The sequence below is a fragment of the Leuresthes tenuis genome, unplaced genomic scaffold, assembly GCF_036924035.1.
Source record: "Leuresthes tenuis unplaced genomic scaffold, fLeuTen1.0.hap1 SCAF_12, whole genome shotgun sequence".
Taxonomy (NCBI): domain Eukaryota; kingdom Metazoa; phylum Chordata; class Actinopteri; order Atheriniformes; family Atherinopsidae; genus Leuresthes; species Leuresthes tenuis.
Genome location: NW_027325366.1, coordinates 33,896,878 through 33,917,697, shown reverse-complemented (window position 1 = coordinate 33,917,697; position 20,820 = coordinate 33,896,878). Strand labels below are relative to the sequence as shown.

At 41.9% G+C, this 20,820-nt stretch overlaps 2 protein-coding genes across 2 annotated transcripts in view; one reads left to right on the top strand and one right to left on the bottom strand.

Moving 5' to 3' along the window:
* parp4 (poly (ADP-ribose) polymerase family, member 4) overlaps window positions 1-16,894 on the bottom strand; it is an 89,255-nt gene extending 72,361 nt beyond the window's left edge. The window contains exon 1 of the mRNA XM_072397597.1: window positions 16,885-16,894. The gene's annotated coding sequence lies outside the window, so the exon portion shown is untranslated. The remainder of the gene's footprint in view (window positions 1-16,884) is intronic.
* On the top strand, window positions 11,644-12,932 carry LOC140320014 (gamma-crystallin M2-like). Its single transcript, XM_072397774.1, has 2 exons — window positions 11,644-11,882; window positions 12,645-12,932. Exons 1-2 carry the CDS (start codon window positions 11,706-11,708, stop codon window positions 12,921-12,923), a joined length of 456 nt encoding a protein of 151 aa, XP_072253875.1. The 5' UTR covers window positions 11,644-11,705; the 3' UTR covers window positions 12,924-12,932.
* Window positions 16,895-20,820: the final 3,926 nt, after the last annotated feature.

Below are 20,820 nucleotides of genomic sequence, written 5' to 3'. Positions count from 1 at the left end.
AAACAACTTCATTTCAACACAAAACAACTTCATTTCAACACAAAACAACTTCATTTCAACACAAAACAACTTCATTTCAACACAAAACAACTTCATTTCAACACAAAACAACTTCATTTCAACACAAAACAACTTCATTTCAACACAAAACAACTTCATTTCAACACAAAACAACTTCATTTCAACACAAAACAACTTCATTTCAACACAAAACAACTTCATTTCAACACAAAACAACTTGATTTCAACACAAAACAACTTCATTTCAACACAAAACAACTTGATTTCAACACAAAACAACTTCATTTCAACACAAAACAACTTCATTTCAACACAAAACAACTTCATTTCAACACAAAACAACTTGATTTCAACACAAAACAACTTCATTTCAACACAAAACAACTTCATTTCAACACAAAACAACTTCATTTCAACACAAAACAACTTCATTTCAACACAAAACAACTTCATTTCAACACAAAACAACTTCATTTCAACACAAAACAACTTCATTTCAACACAAAACAACTTCATTTCAACACAAAACAACTTCATTTCAACACAAAACAACTTCATTTCAACACAAAACAACTTCATTTCAACACAAAACAACTTCATTTCAACACAAAACAACTTCATTTCAACACAAAACAACTTGATTTCAACACAAAACAACTTGATTTCAACACAAAACAACTTCATTTCAACACAAAACAACTTCATTTCAACACAAAACAACTTGATTTCAACACAAAACAACTTGATTTCAACACAAAACAACTTGATTTCAACACAAAACAACTTGATTTCAACACAAAACAACTTCATTTCAACACAAAACAACTTGATTTCAACACAAAACAACTTCATTTCAACACAAAACAACTTCATTTCAACACAAAACAACTTCATTTCAACACAAAACAACTTCATTTCAACACAAAACAACTTCATTTCAACACAAAACAACTTCATTTCAACACAAAACAACTTCATTTCAACACAAAACAACTTCATTTCAACACAAAACAACTTCATTTCAACACAAAACAACTTCATTTCAACACAAAACAACTTCATTTCAACACAAAACAACTTCATTTCAACACAAAACAACTTCATTTCAACACAAAACAACTTCATTTCAACACAAAACAACTTCATTTCAACACAAAACAACTTCATTTCAACACAAAACAACTTCATTTCAACACAAAACAACTTCATTTCAACACAAAACAACTTCATTTCAACACAAAACAACTTCATTTCAACACAAAACAACTTCATTTCAACACAAAACAACTTGATTTCAACACAAAACAACTTCATTTCAACACAAAACAACTTCATTTCAACACAAAACAACTTCATTTCAACACAAAACAACTTGATTTCAACACAAAACAACTTGATTTCAACACAAAACAACTTGATTTCAACACAAAACAACTTCATTTCAACACAAAACAACTTCATTTCAACACAAAACAACTTCATTTCAACACAAAACAACTTCATTTCAACACAAAACAACTTCATTTCAACACAAAACAACTTCATTTCAACACAAAACAACTTCATTTCAACACAAAACAACTTCATTTCAACACAAAACAACTTCATTTCAACACAAAACAACTTCATTTCAACACAAAACAACTCCATTTCAACACAAAACAACTTCATTTCAACACAAAACAACTTCATTTCAACACAAAACAACTTCATTTCAACACAAAACAACTTCATTTCAACACAAAACAACTTGATTTCAACACAAAACAACTTGATTTCAACACAAAACAACTTGATTTCAACACAAAACAACTTCATTTCAACACAAAACAACTTGATTTCAACACAAAACAACTTCATTTCAACACAAAACAACTTCATTTCAACACAAAACAACTTCATTTCAACACAAAACAACTTCATTTCAACACAAAACAACTTCATTTCAACACAAAACAACTTCATTTCAACACAAAACAACTTCATTTCAACACAAAACAACTTCATTTCAACACAAAACAACTTCATTTCAACACAAAACAACTTCATTTCAACACAAAACAACTTCATTTCAACACAAAACAACTTCATTTCAACACAAAACAACTTGATTTCAACACAAAACAACTTCATTTCAACACAAAACAACTTCATTTCAACACAAAACAACTTCATTTCAACACAAAACAACTTGATTTCAACACAAAACAACTTGATTTCAACACAAAACAACTTGATTTCAACACAAAACAACTTGATTTCAACACAAAACAACTTCATTTCAACACAAAACAACTTGATTTCAACACAAAACAACTTCATTTCAACACAAAACAACTTCATTTCAACACAAAACAACTTCATTTCAACACAAAACAACTTCATTTCAACACAAAACAACTTCATTTCAACACAAAACAACTTCATTTCAACACAAAACAACTTCATTTCAACACAAAACAACTTCATTTCAACACAAAACAACTTCATTTCAACACAAAACAACTTCATTTCAACACAAAACAACTTCATTTCAACACAAAACAACTTCATTTCAACACAAAACAACTTCATTTCAACACAAAACAACTTCATTTCAACACAAAACAACTTCATTTCAACACAAAACAACTTCATTTCAACACAAAACAACTTCATTTCAACACAAAACAACTTCATTTCAACACAAAACAACTTCATTTCAACACAAAACAACTTCATTTCAACACAAAACAACTTCATTTCAACACAAAACAACTTCATTTCAACACAAAACAACTTCATTTCAACACAAAACAACTTGATTTCAACACAAAACAACTTCATTTCAACACAAAACAACTTCATTTCAACACAAAACAACTTCATTTCAACACAAAACAACTTGATTTCAACACAAAACAACTTGATTTCAACACAAAACAACTTGATTTCAACACAAAACAACTTCATTTCAACACAAAACAACTTCATTTCAACACAAAACAACTTGATTTCAACACAAAACAACTTCATTTCAACACAAAACAACTTCATTTCAACACAAAACAACTTCATTTCAACACAAAACAACTTCATTTCAACACAAAACAACTTCATTTCAACACAAAACAACTTCATTTCAACACAAAACAACTCCATTTCAACACAAAACAACTTCATTTCAACACAAAACAACTTCATTTCAACACAAAACAACTTCATTTCAACACAAAACAACTTGATTTCAACACAAAACAACTTCATTTCAACACAAAACAACTTCATTTCAACACAAAACAACTTCATTTCAACACAAAACAACTTCATTTCAACACAAAACAACTTCATTTCAACACAAAACAACTTGATTTCAACACAAAACAACTTGATTTCAACACAAAACAACTTGATTTCAACACAAAACAACTTCATTTCAACACAAAACAACTTCATTTCAACACAAAACAACTTGATTTCAACACAAAACAACTTCATTTCAACACAAAACAACTTCATTTCAACACAAAACAACTTCATTTCAACACAAAACAACTTCATTTCAACACAAAACAACTTCATTTCAACACAAAACAACTCGATTCTGCTCTCCAATGATTGAACAAAGTTTCCACAGACAGAATAAACCAGCCTGTAAATAACTGATGGACAGCAGCACCTGCTGCTGTGTAAACTGCTGTTTTTAAGACCGATTGCTTTATAAAAGAGTTGTAAAACTGACAGCTGATGCATCTTCGGCTGCTTTCACGAGTTTTAGTCTAATAGTTCTCTGGTGCAGCTCACTTCGCTGCATTATTAATCGTGACAGTAAGTGTGTTGACAGTCAGAGAGGCTCCAGCACGCAGCCTTTAGTTACACTTCCTGTCATACATTATTTGTGATCATAAAGCACTGCATTTATCCTGCTGCAGACAGCAGAAAGCCCACTGTGTGGTTTTCACAGGAGCTTATCTTACCTAATGTGTAACTGCAGCCAAGTACTGTAACACCACCAAAGGTCAAAGGTTCCTTTTCCTCTCAGCTTCTGCCTCAGCGGACCAAAGAAACAAGCTGGGGTCAAGCAGGTGAGGCTGTTTGGAGGAGTTTTCTGGTTTTAATTAGATTCTGAACCGTTTAAATCGTGGAAAAAGGAATTCATTACTGGAACGTGTTCTCTGGCTTTCTGACACATTTAACACAAATGAGCTCTTCAGGTGGTTTGTTTTTTACTGATAACAGATGATTTTCTGTTGAAAATGCTGAAGCTGTTCCCTGTGTTCCCTGAGGACAAACTTAAGATAAAGTTTAACATGAGAAAAGACAAAGTTTAACAACAGAAAAGACAAAGTTTAACATCAGAAAAGATAAAGTTTAACAGCAGAAAAGACAAAGTTTAACAACAGAAAAGATAAAGTTTAACAACAGAAAAGACAAAGTTTAACAACAGAAAAGATAAAGTTTAACAACAGAAAAGATAAAGTTTAACAACAGAAAAGATAAAGTTTAACAACAGAAAAGATAAAGTTTAACAACAGAAAAGACAAAGTTTAACGTCCGAAAAGACAAAGTTTAACAACAGAAAAGACAAAGTTTAACAACAGAAAAGATAAAGTTTAACAACAGAAAAGATAAAGTTTTTAACAACAGAAAAGATAAAGTTTAACAACAGAAAAGACAAAGTTTAACATGAGAAAAGACAAAGTTTAACAACAGAAAAGATAAAGTTTAACATCAGAAAAGACAAAGTTTAACAACAGAAAAGATAAAGTTTAACAACAGAAAAGACAAAGTTTAACAACAGAAAAGATAAAGTTTAACAACAGAAAAGACAAAGTTTAACAACAGAAAAGATAAAGTTTAACATCAGAAAAGACAAAGTTTAACAACAGAAAAGATAAAGTTTAACAACAGAAAAGACAAAGTTTAACAACAGAAAAGACAAAAAGTTTAATACCATAAACTGGGACAGAAGACTTTAAGATATTCCTTGTCAAACCTTTTCTCTTCTTTGATTCGCTGATTAATCGCTGGCTGAAACATTCAGAACGGGTCTCAGTTTGAGCTGATAATCATAAGAAAAAGGACATTAATCAGATCAAACACATATTTGGACGTCATTCATTCTTTCTGGGTTCAGCCTTATTATTCATTCCGATGTGTGAGGAAATGTTTTCAGCTGTTATAAAATCAGTGGAGTCCTTTAACTGAAGTCTGTGTCTCTTAAATAAAGCCGGAGCTGTGTTTGAGTCCCGTGTGAAGCTCAGAGTCTGATGGGACAGACGGCGCCGCGGCTGCCACTCACGGCCTGTGATTGTATTTTAAAAAGGGCACGCTGTCTAGAAATGAAGGGCGCCGGCCTCCCTGAAGCCCGTGGAGCGGCCGGCTCCGGCTGGCCTTCTCCCCCAGGGCTTCTCCTATAAACTGTGAAGGTGTCCCATATGGTGAGGGGAACATTAGTCCAGGCAGATGTGACCTCCCTGAAAACTGGAGCTGTCCTTGAGATGATTTGATTGTACTGCAGCCTCCCTCCGTTTAATTTACTCCACGGCGCTCATTTTGCTCACGTGTCGGCAGCTGAACCTCCTGAAAAGTCCTGCAGACAAAATGAACATTACAGGCAGAGGATGAAGCATTAACTGAGTGTAATTTAACTTCCAGGCTCCAGGTGACATTTTAACCGCAGTGAAATTGCAGGATGGGCTCTGGCAGTACCTGGAGCTGCTGATGGCAGCACTTTGCTGACTGCGGCGTGGACCGGGCCCGGTGAGTCTGAGTGGGTCGGCCGGTACGCCCACAGCAGCAGGAACCACCGTGAAGGTCCCTTCTGTCCAGATTTAGTCTGAGAGGGAAGAGAAGCTGCAGTTCTGGTTCTGGCTGTGCCAAAGGCAGCCAGAGTTCTTATACAGGCCCGGCTCAAAGCCCAGAGAAGGCAGGATGCTCCAACAGTCCTACATGTGGAGGTTCTGGTTCGGATCCACTCAATGTTACGTCCCATCAGTGCTACATTAATGTGTTCTGTGCAGCTTCCCGGGTCCAGCCCCTCATTATTTGGTCCAATCCAACCAATCACGGCCCATGACCGGACACTAAAAGGCCCGGGGAGCTGCACCTCCGGGCCTTTGGGCCACCGGGTCGCCCCTGACACCCTGTCTTAGTGCAGAAGTTCTATCATGTTGGTCCTGGTTGGTCCAGGTGAAAAGTTCTTCTCAGTTCTTGTTTTGGCCCAGTGGGTGATGATTGGAGCACGTCCAAGATAGCAGCAAATATCCTTCTGGCTGTTCCTGTGTGGATCAGGTACAAAGTTCCACTCTTCTTCTGCTACTGTCCTGCCAGCCTGAACTTCCAGCAGACCCATGTGGGAAGATCTGGTTCTGAATTCAGCTGCAACACCTCCACAGGATGGGTTGGACCCAGATACACTCAGAAGGGCCTCAGACAGCAGGAGGAATCACTTCCTGTGAGTCTGAACCTCAGAGAATCACTTCCCGTGAGTCTGAACCTCAGAGAATCACTTCCCGTGAGTCTGAACCTCAGAGAATCACTTCCCGTGAGTCTGAACCTCAGAGAATCACTTCCCGTGAGTCTGAACCTCAGAGAACCACTTCCTGTGAGTCTGAACCTCAGAGAATCACTTCCTGTGAGTCTGAACCTCAGAGAAACACTTCCTGTGAGTCTGAACCTCGGAGAATCACTTCCTGTGAGTCTGAACCTCAGAGAATCACTTCCTGTGAGTCTGAACCTCAGAGAATCACTTCCTGTGAGTCTGAACCTCAGAGAATCACTTCCTGTGAGTCTGAACCTCAGAGAAACACTTCCTGTGAGTCTGAACCTCAGAGAATCCCTTCCTGTGAGTCTGAACCTCAGAGAATCACTTCCTGTGAGTCTGAACCTCGGAGAATCACTTCCTGTGAGTCTGAACCTCAGAGAATCACTTCCTGTGAGTCTGAACCTCAGAGAATCACTTCCTGTGAGTCTGAACCTCGGAGAATCACTTCCTGTGAGTCTGAACCTCAGAGAATCACTTCCTGTGAGTCTGAACCTCAGAGAATCACTTCCTGTGAGTCTGAACCTCGGAGAATCACTTCCTGTGAGTCTGAACCTCAGAGAATCACTTCCTGTGAGTCTGAACCTCAGAGAATCACTTCCTGTGAGTCTGAACCTCGGAGAATCACTTCCTGTGAGTCTGAACTTCAGAGAATCACTTCCTGTGAGTCTGAACCTCAGAGAATCACTTCCTGTGAGTCTGAACCTCAGAGAATCACTTCCTGTGAGTCTGAACCTCAGAGAACCACTTCCTGTGAGTCTGAACCTCAGAGAAGCAGCCGATCCTTTCACAGAGGTCAGACTGCTTCGGCTTTTTGGAATTTACTCCATTTAAAGCCTCCATTGTGCTCGTTTCAGGACGCTAACATTTCAGAAAGTGTGTGTTCGGGATCTTCAAAACCAACAACAATAAGTCAAAATAGCCTTTCTAAAACCTGCATATTGGACCAAAGCTTTGGAGCAGCACTGATGCGTAGCTTTTAGGTTACTGTGAGTCCGACTGATGCAACTCTGTGAGCATGAAGGAGTCTTCGTGAGGCTCTCATTAAGCTGACTCAGTCAGTTCTGGCAGCTTGTTGTGCAGCTGGGGCCAGCGGTTGACTCCTTTAGGCAGGTCAGAGGGGAAACTTTCACATTAAAAACACGACTCTCTTAAGAGACACAAACCCGTTCAGAAGCTCATGCAGCACTCCAGCTGTGGTCTTATTCCACCTTCCTCTGATTTATCTAACAGAGCCCATTTTATACAGCTGTCTTTCCTCTGAGCTGCTCTGAAGTCGGTTTCAGGTCCAGAATCTTAGTTTGGAAGATGTCAGCAGTTCAGCTGCAGGCTGCTTCACCTGCACCTGTAATACGACCCTTTGTGTAGAGAACATCATCAGCTGCTGCCTCCGGATCAGTGAGAAACATCCTCTCTCTGCAGGCTTTTAAGCCCTCATTGTTAAACTGGATGTTTTGTGCTGAGGACCAGCAGAACTGCTCCACTTTCTGTCACCAGATGCAGTAAAACTGTCGCTCATGATCACAGATTGTAGAATTACTACAACGTCCCGGCTGCAAACACAGTCCATGTTGGACAGAACCGGGCCAGCAGAGAAACAGCAGCGGTATTCAGAGGAGGCAGTGCCAGCTTTGCTTCCCTCACAGACACAGGTTAGATTTGTTCTTAATGCTCTTTGCATGGACCTCAGTGGATTAGCATGCTTTCACAAGCTCTCCCCTGCAGGCGTTTGGGGTTACAGCATCAGAGCTTCACAGTCAGGCTGAGGACTCTGTTCATGAAGCATGAACAGACGAAGCAGCATCTCATTGTTCGTTAGCTTGAAGACGATCCGTAATTTTCCTTTTTGCGTTAAACCTCCAGAGACTTCCTCCTCCTCTGGGTTGGTTTGCAGCAGAAACAGGGATTCTTCGTCCACGGAGAGCTTCGGTTCTGCAGCAGCTGCTCCGGGTTATAAAACCTGCAACTTCAGGTCTGACTAACTACGTCAGATAATCATCGCCTCGTTTCACGGATCAAATAAGAACGTTTTACATGTTTAGTTCGTAAATTAAGTTACTTATCGTCCTAAAAATGAATAAAGTGAAAAACATGTTGTGTCTTTCTGCTTTTAGTAGAAAATAACTGGAACATGAGCTGCTGTGTGAGAGGAAAAGCCTAAAATACTGATTCAGTGTCCCTTACACACATCATTTCTACTTTAATCTGAGCAAATAAAGGCCCAACTGATGAGAAATGGGGAATTCTGGTGGGACGTGAACGCTCTCGGTGATCTGTGTGAGTCACAGCTGCATGAAACAGAAGGCGAACATCGGTTTTCTCCACTGGATGCTTTTGTTTGTTCACACACTCAGTCCTGCATTTCTATTTTTGCATGTTCAACACCAGGAGATGAAAGCTTATCGAGCTTTTTCCCCTCAAAGGTCAAGTTCCTCTGGAAAGTAGTTCTTGTGAGACGTGCCAACTGTTATTTTCCAAATGTGGAGGAAGAAATCTTCACATTTAATTATAAGCACACCAGAAATCACAGAATTTGCATGAAAAAGCTGAAAATCTTGTGTCTCATCAACATTTTCTCACTCACAACATGTTTGATAGTAACTGTATCCTTCCACCTGAGCTGGTTTAGTGACATCATCACCATTCAGGTGTGTGTTAACAAGATGCCAAGGAGGAAAGACACCAGCAATGATCTCAGAGAAGCAGCTGCTGCTGCCCATCAGTCTGGGAAGGGTTATAAGGCCATTTCCAGACTATCTGGAGTCCATCATTCTACAGAGAGAAAGATTATTCACAAGTGGAAAACATTCAGGACAGCTGTCAATCTTCCCAGGAGTGGACGTCCCAGCAAGTTCACCCCAAGGTGAAGAAGCCCAGAGCTACATCTCAGACTCTACAGGCCTCAGTTAGCATGTTAAAGGTTAAAGGTCACCCCAAGGTGAAAAAGCCCAGAGCTACATCTCAGACTCTACAGGCCTCAGTTAGCATGCTAAAGGTTAAAGGTCACCCCAAGGTGAAGAAGCCCAGAGCTACATCTCAGACTCTACAGGCCTCAGTTAGCATGTTAAAGGTTAAAGGTCACCCCAAGGTGAAGAAGCCCAGAGCTACATCTCAGACTCTACAGGCCTCAGTTAGCATGCTAAAGGTTAAAGGTCACCCCAAGGTGAAGAAGCCCAGAGCTACATCTCAGACTCTACAGGCCTCAGTTAGCATGCTAAAGGTTAAAGGTCACCCCAAGGTGAAGAAGCCCAGAGCTACATCTCAGACTCTCCAGGCCTCAGTTAGCATGCTAAAGGTTAAAGGTCACCCCAAGGTGAAAAAGCCCAGAGCTACATCTCAGACTCCACAGGCCTCAGTTAGCATGCTAAAGGTTAAAGGTCACCCCAAGGTGAAGAAGCCCAGAGCTACATCTCAGACTCTCCAGGCCTCAGTTAGCATGCTAAAGGTTAAAGGTCACCCCAAGGTGAAAAAGCCCAGAGCTACATCTCAGACTCCACAGGCCTCAGTTAGCATGTTAAAGGTTAAAGGTCACCCCAAGGTGAAGAAGCCCAGAGCTACATCTCAGACTCTACAGGCCTCAGTTAGCATGTTAAAGGTTAAAGGTCACCCCAAGGTGAAAAAGCCCAGAGCTACATCTCAGACTCTACAGGCCTCAGTTAGCATGTTAAAGGTTAAAGGTCATCCCAAGGTGAAAAAGCCCAGAGCTACATCTCAGACTCTACAGGCCTCAGTTAGCATGTTAAAGGTTAAAGGTCACCCCAAGGTGAAAAAGCCCAGAGCTACATCTCAGACTCTACAGGCCTCAGTTAGCATGCTAAAGGTTAAAGGTCATGACAGCACAGTTAGAAAAAGACTGAACAAGGATGGCTTGTTTGGAAGGGCTGCAGGAGAAAGCCTCTTCTCTCTAAAAAGAACATGGCAGCACAGCTTAGGTTTGCAAAGCTGCATCTGAACAAAGCTCAAGACTTCTGGGTTCACTTAGTTTCCCACACTGGGTGCTTGCTCCTTTCTCAGCAGAGGTTTTCTGTCTTCATATCGGCGTCTCGGCTCTTTTACAGACTTCCAGCTTCCAGAAAGTCACATTTTTTGCTCTAGGTGTGGAATTCGAGCTGAAAGTTTGCTTGTTCCTCGCCTGAATAATTTAAAAAAGATAATTATTTCTGACATTCAGAAGTGATGTAAAACTGGAGCATACAGAGCGGCTGACCTTGACTCCAGACTTTTACCTTTTGACCCAACACAGAAGCTGCTGTAAAAGCTTCCATCTCCTGACTTTGAGTTACAGCTTAGTGTCAGAAGTCATATTTTTGTCAGGCTGATGTGTGTTTGTTGGGCTTTCAGTGTGATTTCAGTGTGATTCACACAAAGCTGCCGGCGCCATCATGTGATGACACAGCTCTGAGTGGATCTGTGATCTCACCCAGAAAGGAAAAAGTTGGGACAATGTGGAAAATGAACGAGTCAACGATGTCAGCATGAATCAGAACACAAATACTCTGTAGGCCCAACACATTCCAGCAAAAACTAAAGACAAGAGGCAGATTAGGGCAGCGAACCAGATAAAAACATTTTAAAAACACTATTTCAAACAGGTGATGATAGCTGTAAACTGGTCCTAAAGCAGCTCCGTCAGAGGCCGAGTCTCTGGGCAGCAAAGACTAATTCTCACATAGATTTTGCATCCAAAGTGGAAGTCAGAGATGGCTGACATGTATTCGAAAGCTTCTCTTTGGTTTCTTTATGCTCCACAACAATACTGCAAGTATGGAGAACAAGCTTTTTCACCAGTGTGGTTTAGAGCGGGATAATAACCCTTTAGTGTCCTGACTGCTCAGTAGCTTTCTATGGCATGCTGCTGGGTCAGGGCTTTGCACAATGGAAGCCATGGTACCTTTTCACGCTGAGCAGGTATAAAGGTGACGGGAACCAGAGGGAATGAACAGCAGCCACAACTCCCAGCTCAGTCCTGAGAAGCCAGCAAAGCACCGTGAACATGGGCAAGGTGGGTAAAATACGGGCTCTATCCATCTGGGAAAGGTCATCCGAAGAGGGCCGCTTCAGCTTCATGTTCTGATGAAAACTGCTCTCCTTTCAGATCATCTTCTACGAGGAAAGGAACTTCCAGGGTCGTCACTATGAGACCAGCAGCGACTGCCCCGACATGTCCTCCTACCTGAACAAGTGCCACTCCTGCAGGGTGCAGAGCGGCTGCTTCATGGTCTACGACCGTCCCAACTTCATGGGAAACCAGTTCTTCATGAAGAGGGGCGAGTACTCCGACTACATGAGCATGATGGGAATGAGAGACTGCATCAGGTCCTGCTACATGATCCCCATGGTGAGACATCTCCTCTCCAGACAACAGGTTCTACTGTCCCAGGATTGTCGTCTAGCAGCTCCTACACCACGCCTAAGACAATCCAAACTCTGTTCATGTGTCGTCCCACGATGGTGGAATGACCTACCGAGCGCTACCAGAACAGGGGCGTCCCTGTCTATCTTCAGGAAGCTCCTGAAAACCCAGCTCTTCAGAGAGCATCTCCTATCCCAGCACTTACCTTGTACTTCCCTCCCCCCTCTATCTCTGCACTTTATCTTTCTGCTCTTCCTTCTATGCCTGCACCCTATCTCTACTCTGTCCCCTCTGACAGAGTCGGACTCCTGGGTTCCTTCTATGTAGCTTATTGTTAGCTTTTTGTTAGCTTATTGATAGCTTATTGTTAGCTTATTGTTAGCTTATTGATAGCTTATTGATAGCTTTTTGTTAGCTTATTGATAGCTTATTGATAGCTTTTTGTTAGCTTATTGATAGCTTATTGATAGCTTTTTGTTAGCTTATTGATAGCTTATTGATAGCTTTTTGTTAGCTTATTGATAGCTTATTGATAGCTTATTGTTAGCTTTTTGTTAGCTTATTGATAGCTTATTGATAGCTTATTGATAGCTTATTGTTAGCTTATTGTTAGCTTATTGTTAGCTTATTGTTAGCTTTTATATAGCTGTTATATCTTCATTTGGATAAAAGCGTTTAAATACAGAAACAGAAACATAAACATACTGATGACGGTCTAATCTTTGTATTGAAATGTTCCTTCTGCAGCACAGAGGATCCTACAGGATGAGGATCTACGAGAGGGAGAACTTCGGAGGTCAGATGCATGAGATGATGGACGACTGTGACAACATGATGGAGCGTTACCGCATGTCCGACTGCCAGTCTGCCCACGTGATGGACGGCCACTGGCTGATGTACGAACAGCCCCACTACAGAGGCAGGATGATGTACATGAGGCCCGGCGAGTACAGGAGCTTCAGGGACATGGGCTTCGGCGGCCAGAGGTTCATGAGCATGAGGCGCATCATGGACTCTTACTATTGAATTTAACTGAATAAACTCATTCAATCCTCTACTCTGACTTGGTTCTAGTTTATTTCAGGCTTGATGGGGGGTGCAGGTGGTGGGAGATGGACATAAATGATGGTCTTTCAGGGGTATGAGAGCTGCATCATTCAAAATAATGATGATCATTCAGAAAGCTGGTTTTCTGACTGCTGTTATCAAAGAACAGGGTGAATAAAGCTTTAAAAGTTCTCGGAGTGAGATAAAGAAAACCCAAATGCACACATTTAAACATCCACAGCAACTATCTGTAGAGGTCGGTGAATTTTAGGACTCTGAAAAGAACATCTTCAATTCAACAGGACTTTTTAAACAACTTTTTTCATCTATAACAATCTGTTGGTTGAGATATTTTTGCTCTGAAATTCTAAGTTTATGTCTTACTTTATTAAGACTGGAAGGGATCTGCATATTTCTGCCTCTACAGAGCAGAATATCATGAAAGCATTCAGGGAATCTGGAGGAGTTTCAGTGGAAAGGACGAGGGAGCAAGCCTAAGCTGGACCCCGTGACCTCTGACCCCTCAGACGCTGCATCAGGAACCGTCATTCATCAGCAGCTGATAGAAGCACATGGACAAGGGATTACTGTGGAAACCTTTGTCCAGCACCACAATACAGAGTTCCATTCACAAGCTTTACTGTGCAGAGAAGAAGCCTGATGTTAACCTCGTCCACTTCTCTGGGCTCGGAGGCGTCTGGGATGGACCGTCACACGGTGGAAACGTGTGCTGTGGTCAGACCCATCAGTATTCCACATCTTTGCTGGAAGAAATGGAGCAAAGAGCAAAAGCAGCATCCAGCCTGCTGTCAGCAGCCAGTCCCTGCAGCCAGGCTCTGTGATGGTATGGGGTTGGATCAGGGGGCAAAGCTCATTTCCACTTCTGTGACGGCAGCATTAATGCAGAAAAGTTCACTGAGATTTTACAGCAACATATGCTGCCTTCAAGGCCACATCTTTTCCTGGGACGTCCCAGCATTGTTCAAGCAGACCATGGGAAGATGAAAAGAAATCTTCTTGTTTTTGCTCAGTTCGTTTTCCTCCTGATTGTTTGATGGAAATTATTTCAGCTCCTGATGTCAAGGAATCTAATTAGAACAATTCAGCTCAGAGCATTTTGTTATATTCATATATATACACTGCGAGCTTAATCTGAGAATGACTTAAAGACATTTAAATGTTTTGTTCTGTTTATAGGTTTCTCATGTTGTTCTACTTCCTGTCTCCATCAGTTTAAATCAGTTTTTAACCATTCCTGCACCCAAGGTGTCGCTGTCAGGTCACATAAAGCAGCACAGAGCAGGAAACTGACTCTTAGGTGACATCAGATGTTCATTTTCTACTAATTTGACTTTAGAATTCCTATTTAAAGGGGACATACTGTGTAAAAATCCCTTTTTTTCTGTTTTTGAGAACATATATTCACCGAAAGGGACTGAAAACACGATGAAAGTTCCACCGTGAGCATCTGTTACAGACTGCTGGGATGTTAAAGGACTCCCTGTTCACTTGTCTTGTTGTTCAGTTTGTATGAAGATGACTTGTTGAAATGTTGAAATGTCTTTATAAGAAAGAGGCCCTTCTTCTTCCTGCTCCTGGGAGCATATTTTAGGGCGTCACCAGCAGGTGTAAAACACCACCCTAAGCCCCGCCCACTCACCCTGCTGGAGCCTCTCCTCTGATGTGGATTTGAATTCAAGCATCATTTCCAGTTTAAAGACTCTTGTCACACCAGAAGAGAAATAAAACTTAAAACAGATTCAGTGGAATTCACTCTGTTATTTACCCTGAAAGTTGAATAAACTGAAAAGTGTTCGTGATGTAAGCGACACTTTCCTTCCTTTTTATGATGAATTAGGAATATCCAGTGAGGGTTCTCCTTTGAGTTTTGTTCTCCTTGTTGTTAGATTCGGTTTGACTCGTTATCTGAGCATCCAATGATGCTCGTCTGGAATCAAAGACACTTAAAGACACTCAGACTGTACTCTAGCGGTGATCTCTCCGGGAATTTATTGAGACTTTGACTGTGCAGTTTGTTCTGAGGAGCTGAAGTCTCCAGGCAGATGACATTCGTCCCCCTGCTCTGCTGCTGCCGCCCCGCCTCATGTTTCTGTCAGCTCGCATTGTGTCGCAGCCCATCAGCGAGGAGAGGAGAGGCCGGGGAGTCAGACACCTCTTGTTATCCTGGGGGCTGAACTCGGGGGAGCTGTGGTTGTCAGAGCTCGGTGACACAGAGCACGAGGTCGCAGAGGGCAGCCTGGGGGGGCAGGCTGCAGCTTTCTGGTGCCCAGAAGTGCAGTTTACTGTCAGACTCCCCCCCGTCCTCCCTGCCATCTCACTGCTGCTCTTACCTCAGATTTTATGGAGGTCGGGTCCTCCTGCTGTTTCCACCCTGCTGCAGAGAGAAAAGTCAGGGTGGATTTATTCAGAAAGCAAACAAGTTGAGAGAAAGGTTTTATGGGAAAATGTACAACTGAAACACCAAGAATATAAAAAGTAATAACTATATGAACACAAAGAATAAGATCCCTAAACAAAATGATTCATTTGGGGGTTATAAAGTTCTCCAGCTGACAGCCAAGAGGAGCTGGGTCAGCTCAGAGCTCCCTTCTCTCCTAAAGGACGGTCCGGTGTTTCCTAAAGGAAGCACATGTGGACATGATCCAGGAACATTTCCCTCCTACCCGGGCTGCCCTCCTATCTATGCTGCCCTCCTACCCGGGCTGCCTTCCTACCCGGACTTCCCTCCTACCCGGGCTTCCCTCCTACCCGGGCTTCCTTCCTACCCGGGCTTCCCTCCTACCCGGGCTTCCCTCCTACCCGGGCTTCCTTCCTACCCGGGCTTCCCTCCTACCCGGGCTTCCTTCCTACCCGGGCTTCCCTCCTACCCGGGCTTCCCTCCTACCCGGGCTTCCTTCCTACCCGGGCTTCCCTCCTACCCGGGCTTCCCTCCTACCCGGGCTTCCTTCCTACCCGGACTTCCATGGTATGGACAGCTAACTTCAACAGATATAGCTGTAATTTAAATCTATTAAGTGTGGAGATGAAGACAACACAATATCCAGTGATTTTGCACCAACATGTCGGCACATACGTGTTTTCACGCGGTTATTATCAACCAACAGACTCTGAATCCTCTCAGTGGAATCAGATTATTCTTGTTCTATAATTTCAGAGAATAATAATGATTCTAGCCTGGAAGCTTAAGCAATAATGTCATCATTTTTCTTCCTGATTATGTTAGAAGTTATTTCTACTAATTATTCCTGGAATTCATCACACAAACTGACCTGGAACCCGTTTAGGTGTTTAATACCTGACACTGAGGATGACTCGTCTTCTTTCTAATGTTTCATTTTAATTAGGGCAAAATGTCAGCACTGACACAGAAAATTAACTCGTCCCAGAGGCCTTTGAAAACATTTCCCATCATTTTTCTCATTATGAAGCTCTCTGTGGAAAATGAGGGTGCCTGTCTCCTAATGAAGGCAGTTCAAGTTAAATATTCAGTCAGCTCTGCAGTGGGAGTCGTGGCTTCCAGACAAAGCCCGGCGTGGAGGGCGTTGTAAAAGCTTTCAGAACGCTCCAGCTGCCCTTTCTTTCTAATGTTTGATGAGGTTTTCATTCACTGCAGAAAAAGCTGCTCCTGTAACCGAGGAGGAACCACAGAAGATTCCTCATTCTACCTGAGATGAAGCCCTAACCCCCAGCAGGTCGTGCTCAGGTAACAACAAGGTAATGATGGATGGCTGAACACTCAGGATGATGTTAGTGATCGGTAATCAATACTGACCGAGCAGCCTGGATTATAAACCAATATTTACTCTTCAGCCAGACAGTTTTAAGGTAAATGATTATTCTCTGATAAAATCCTGGATTAGGAGTCATTACGGAGGAAATCATGAGCAGCACGAGCTGCTGAAATCATAATAAAGACGGATCAATCAGTCTTCATTTACAGCCCTTTTCAGGGGCTTTTCAAAGCAAAAAGGAATAAAAACTGAATACAAAGATATTCTAAAATAATGCTCCCTCTGATGAAATAATTAGCCGTAAAACACCAAGAAAAGCAGTGATAAAACGAAGCAAAACAGACTGAAATGATCATTAGGCAAAGCCTGAGCTACAAAGTGAGGTCTCAGTGAGCTGCGTTCAGGTTCAGCTCAGAACCTTTAGCATCACAAAGCTGGGTTTGAAATTAATTAACTGGATTTTATTGGATTATGATTACTATGAATTGAACTGCAGTTGGCTTGAATTGGACTGTATTATTTAAGTGCCTTGAGACGACTTGTTGTAATTTGGTGCTTTATAAATAAAACTGAATTGAATTGAGAGGTCTGCAGTGAAGCTATCCTGACTGATTTCTATTGTTAGGATAAGTTTAACCAGATAACCTTAAGATAACCGTAAGATAACCTTAAGATAACCTTAAGATAACCGGGCTGTGTTGAACCTGCATGCAGAGCCCAGGACTTAAGACGAGGCAAATAAAACCTCAGACGAACCCAAATAAAACCTCAGACGAACCCAAATAAAACCTCAGACGAACCCAAATAAAACCTCAGATGAACCCAAATAAAACCTCAGATGAACCCAAATAAAACCTCAGATGAACCCAAATAAAACCTCAGATGAACCCAAATAAAACCTCAGATGAACCCAAATAAAACCTCAGATGAACCCAAATAAAACCTCAGATGAACCCAAATAAAACCTCAGATGAACCCAAATAAAACCTCAGGTGAACCCACATTAAAACTGTCTGAAGGAGGAAGGAAACCAGGGAGTATTTTCACCGAGGGAGCTGATAATCACCGAAAGGCAGCTGTGCTCACTGATGGAATCCAGATGTGCTGCGAAATGAATGAAGCACAGACAAACCTCTGCGTGAACTCAAAGCCTGACACAGAAATCAGAGACAGAACCAGCAGCTTAACACAAACCCACGGACAGGTTTGAATCCAACTTTATTTAACTCTCACACAGATTAACAGACTGATGAATCTCTAAAACTATCTGAGAGAGTCGCTGGAGCTTTAATCTGCAGACTTTCTGTTTTCTTCTCTTTCACCTGCAGATGCTTCAGGTTGAGGGTTAAAAGTCCGACTTTACACATGCTCAGGGGCCGATGCTTCAACACGGTGTTTAGATGTTATTACAGAAGTCTTTTTACTCTTTGCATGCTCGCTAAAGCTAAAGCTAACAGCACCACATCATCTGTAAAAATGAACAGGAAACCCTCACTTTTTAGCCTACCTTTGAGTCTTTTTACTCTTTGGATGCTCGTAGAGTGTTTGGTTCCCAGAGTTTCTACGAGCAGAAGGTGATTCTGTGCTTTATAGATAAAACTGAGGACCAAACGGCCCCAGCTGCAGCTCTCTGCTAAAGCTAAAGCTAACAGCACCACATCATCTGTAAAAATTAACAGGAAACCCTCACTTTTTAGCCTACCTTTGAGTCTTTTTACTCTTTGGATGCTTGTAGAGTGTTTGGTTCCCAGAGTTTCTACGAGCAGAAGGTGATTCTGTGCTTTATAGATGAAACTGAACTGGTTTTCTCTGATGAAACACTTATTTTTGCTATTTGATTCAGACTCTAAATGATGATGGAACGTACTTATTGAACTGTGAGAGTTCTGCTCTGAGCTTATTGCTAATCCTCATGTGACCTCTCACCTCAGGTGTGGATCACCTGCAGGTGCAACGCCTTCCAGGTGAGTCGATGGTGATGTTTCCACTTCAGGTTGGTGAGTTTCAGCTCGTAATCCTGCCGTCAAAGTGCAGGTTTCTGTCTTACTTCTGTCTGATTTTTCCAGCTGAACCGTTGTGCTTTTATTTCTCATTAGAGAGGATTTTAGTTTTCGTCTCCACAGGCTGTTTGAAGCTGCTCTCATTAGGCTCCCAAGGCTTTCTGGTGCTGACAGTGACGTCCTTTCGTCTGGGATTTTTCACATTGCATCATTAAATCGGCTGCATTTGTTCTAAAAAATGTTCCTTAATGTCATCCAAAGGGTTTCAGTTGTGCAAACAGCAGTTGATGAGCAGTAATTCAGGACCGCCACAACAGCTCTTCTTACCACTCCTGCAAATGGTTCTGCTGCTGTTTAAATTCCCTCAGAGAGGAACACGTAAAAACAAGAATACAATGCTCAGGAGCCTAAAAATACATCAGAATGAATTCAAAAGTCTTCGGCACAAACATCAAAGTTTTCGGCGTTGTTTCTCGTGCAGCTTTTTCCTCGTTTGCTGCAGAGTGAGAGCTCAGAGACCCGAGTGTGTCGGCAGGATAACACTAAGTCAACAGGGCTTGTTGCAGCCTGTGAGGGAGGCTTGGGAACAAAGATAAGGACCTCTTAACATGCTGCATTCGAGGAAGAGCTCAGGTGTCACTGAGATTTCAAGCCCCCACATTGGCCCCTGCATAAAGCAGAGTGTCACTGAGCTTCTGAGAACTCAGAGGTTAGGAAACAGAGACTCGTGTTGTGAAAGTCGTATCTCTCTCCTTCACAGCCTATAAAACTCTCCCAACATGTAATCAGCTGTTTCCTGTTCCTGCAGAGCCGGCTGAGGGTTGGCACTTCTGCAGGATATTAGCCTGATAGGCCGTTGTGTGATGTTACAGAATCCCAGCCGTCACTCAGGCAGACAGGTTCTGTTTTCTCACAGTGACTCAGTCTGAGCTCCTTTCAGCACATGAAAGAACATTGATTGAGCCGCTTCACATGAATATTGATGCAAGCGCCTCTCCTGCACCTCTCTGTCCTTGCACCATCAAATATTCCCACACTCATTCCAATTATGATCATATAGCACATTTTCTCACCCTGTTTTAGATAGAAGGGAAATATTCCCTCCAAGGACATTTTATTTAGTGGAGAAATGATTAACCACAGAAATTAAGTAATGTTATTTATCAGAGGCTGAGATTATGACCTTATGGTCGCCGCCTCCCAGAGGAAACCTCTAACAGCTTCAGATCAACATGTAAATAAACATGTAAAAGCTCAGTTTTAAAGCCAAACTTTATGATAGATGACCTAGAAATATGGATTTGTTTAGCACCAGTCCACCTGTCACGCTGCTTTCTGACCCCTCTTGAACAGGACCCCGACGTATTTAAACTCCTCCTCTTGAGGCAGTGCCTCAGCTCGACCCTTTCATGACCCCAGGGCCTGCTGGAGCTCTCTGCTAACAGCACCACATCATCTGTAAAAAGCAAAGCTGCAACCCTGGACCAACCGAGCAGGAAACCCTCACTTCTTAGCCGACCTGGGAAAGTCTACGCTGAGGTGGTGGAGCGCGAACAGGCAGCTGGACCTCAGATTCAGGTGCTGCAATGCAGGTTTCAGCCTGGTTGAGGAACACTGAATCAGCTCTTTACCCTCTATACTGGAGCTGCTCCGCAGCGAGAGCTCGGTTTCCTTTGCCGGGTTAAAAAGCAAGTTGTTGAAATGAAAAAACCCGTTGAAGTTACCTAATCCCTTCCCACAGGTTCTGTGAAAAGCTTCTGATCTTTAAACCTGTGGCGCTGCATGGAGAAGCCGCTGGTTATCGGGAACTTTTTAGACCTCAGGACCAGAGAAAAGGGTGGAAATACTGACTGTGAAATCTCTACAGAAAGCAGAAAGTTATTGTTACAACATTTATTAAAGCTGAAGGTCTCTGATGGTCTCTGGAGCAAAAAACCTTTAATTCTGCAGCTTAATCATGAGCTTCCCTCCTTCTCTGAAGGAACAGACTCTGCACACAGCGGCGTCTGATAACTGAAACACAGAGAAGAGAGGTTGGCAGCGAACACTTATGATGAGGACACAGTAATAACTCCACTGAAATCCCATTTTCATTCGTTAAAATGAAGTTGTTCTCCGAGTCTG

What these genes read in the sequence shown, in the direction of transcription:
- LOC140320014 (XM_072397774.1), top strand. Translation starts at nt 11,706, where the DNA reads ATGTCCTCCTACCTGAACAAGTGCCACTCCTGCAGGGTGCAGAGCGGC. An exon ending in CCTGCTACATGATCCCCATG is followed by an intron (nt 11,883 to 12,644) that starts GTGAGACATCTC and finishes TTCCTTCTGCAG; the next exon opens with CACAGAGGATCCTACAGGAT.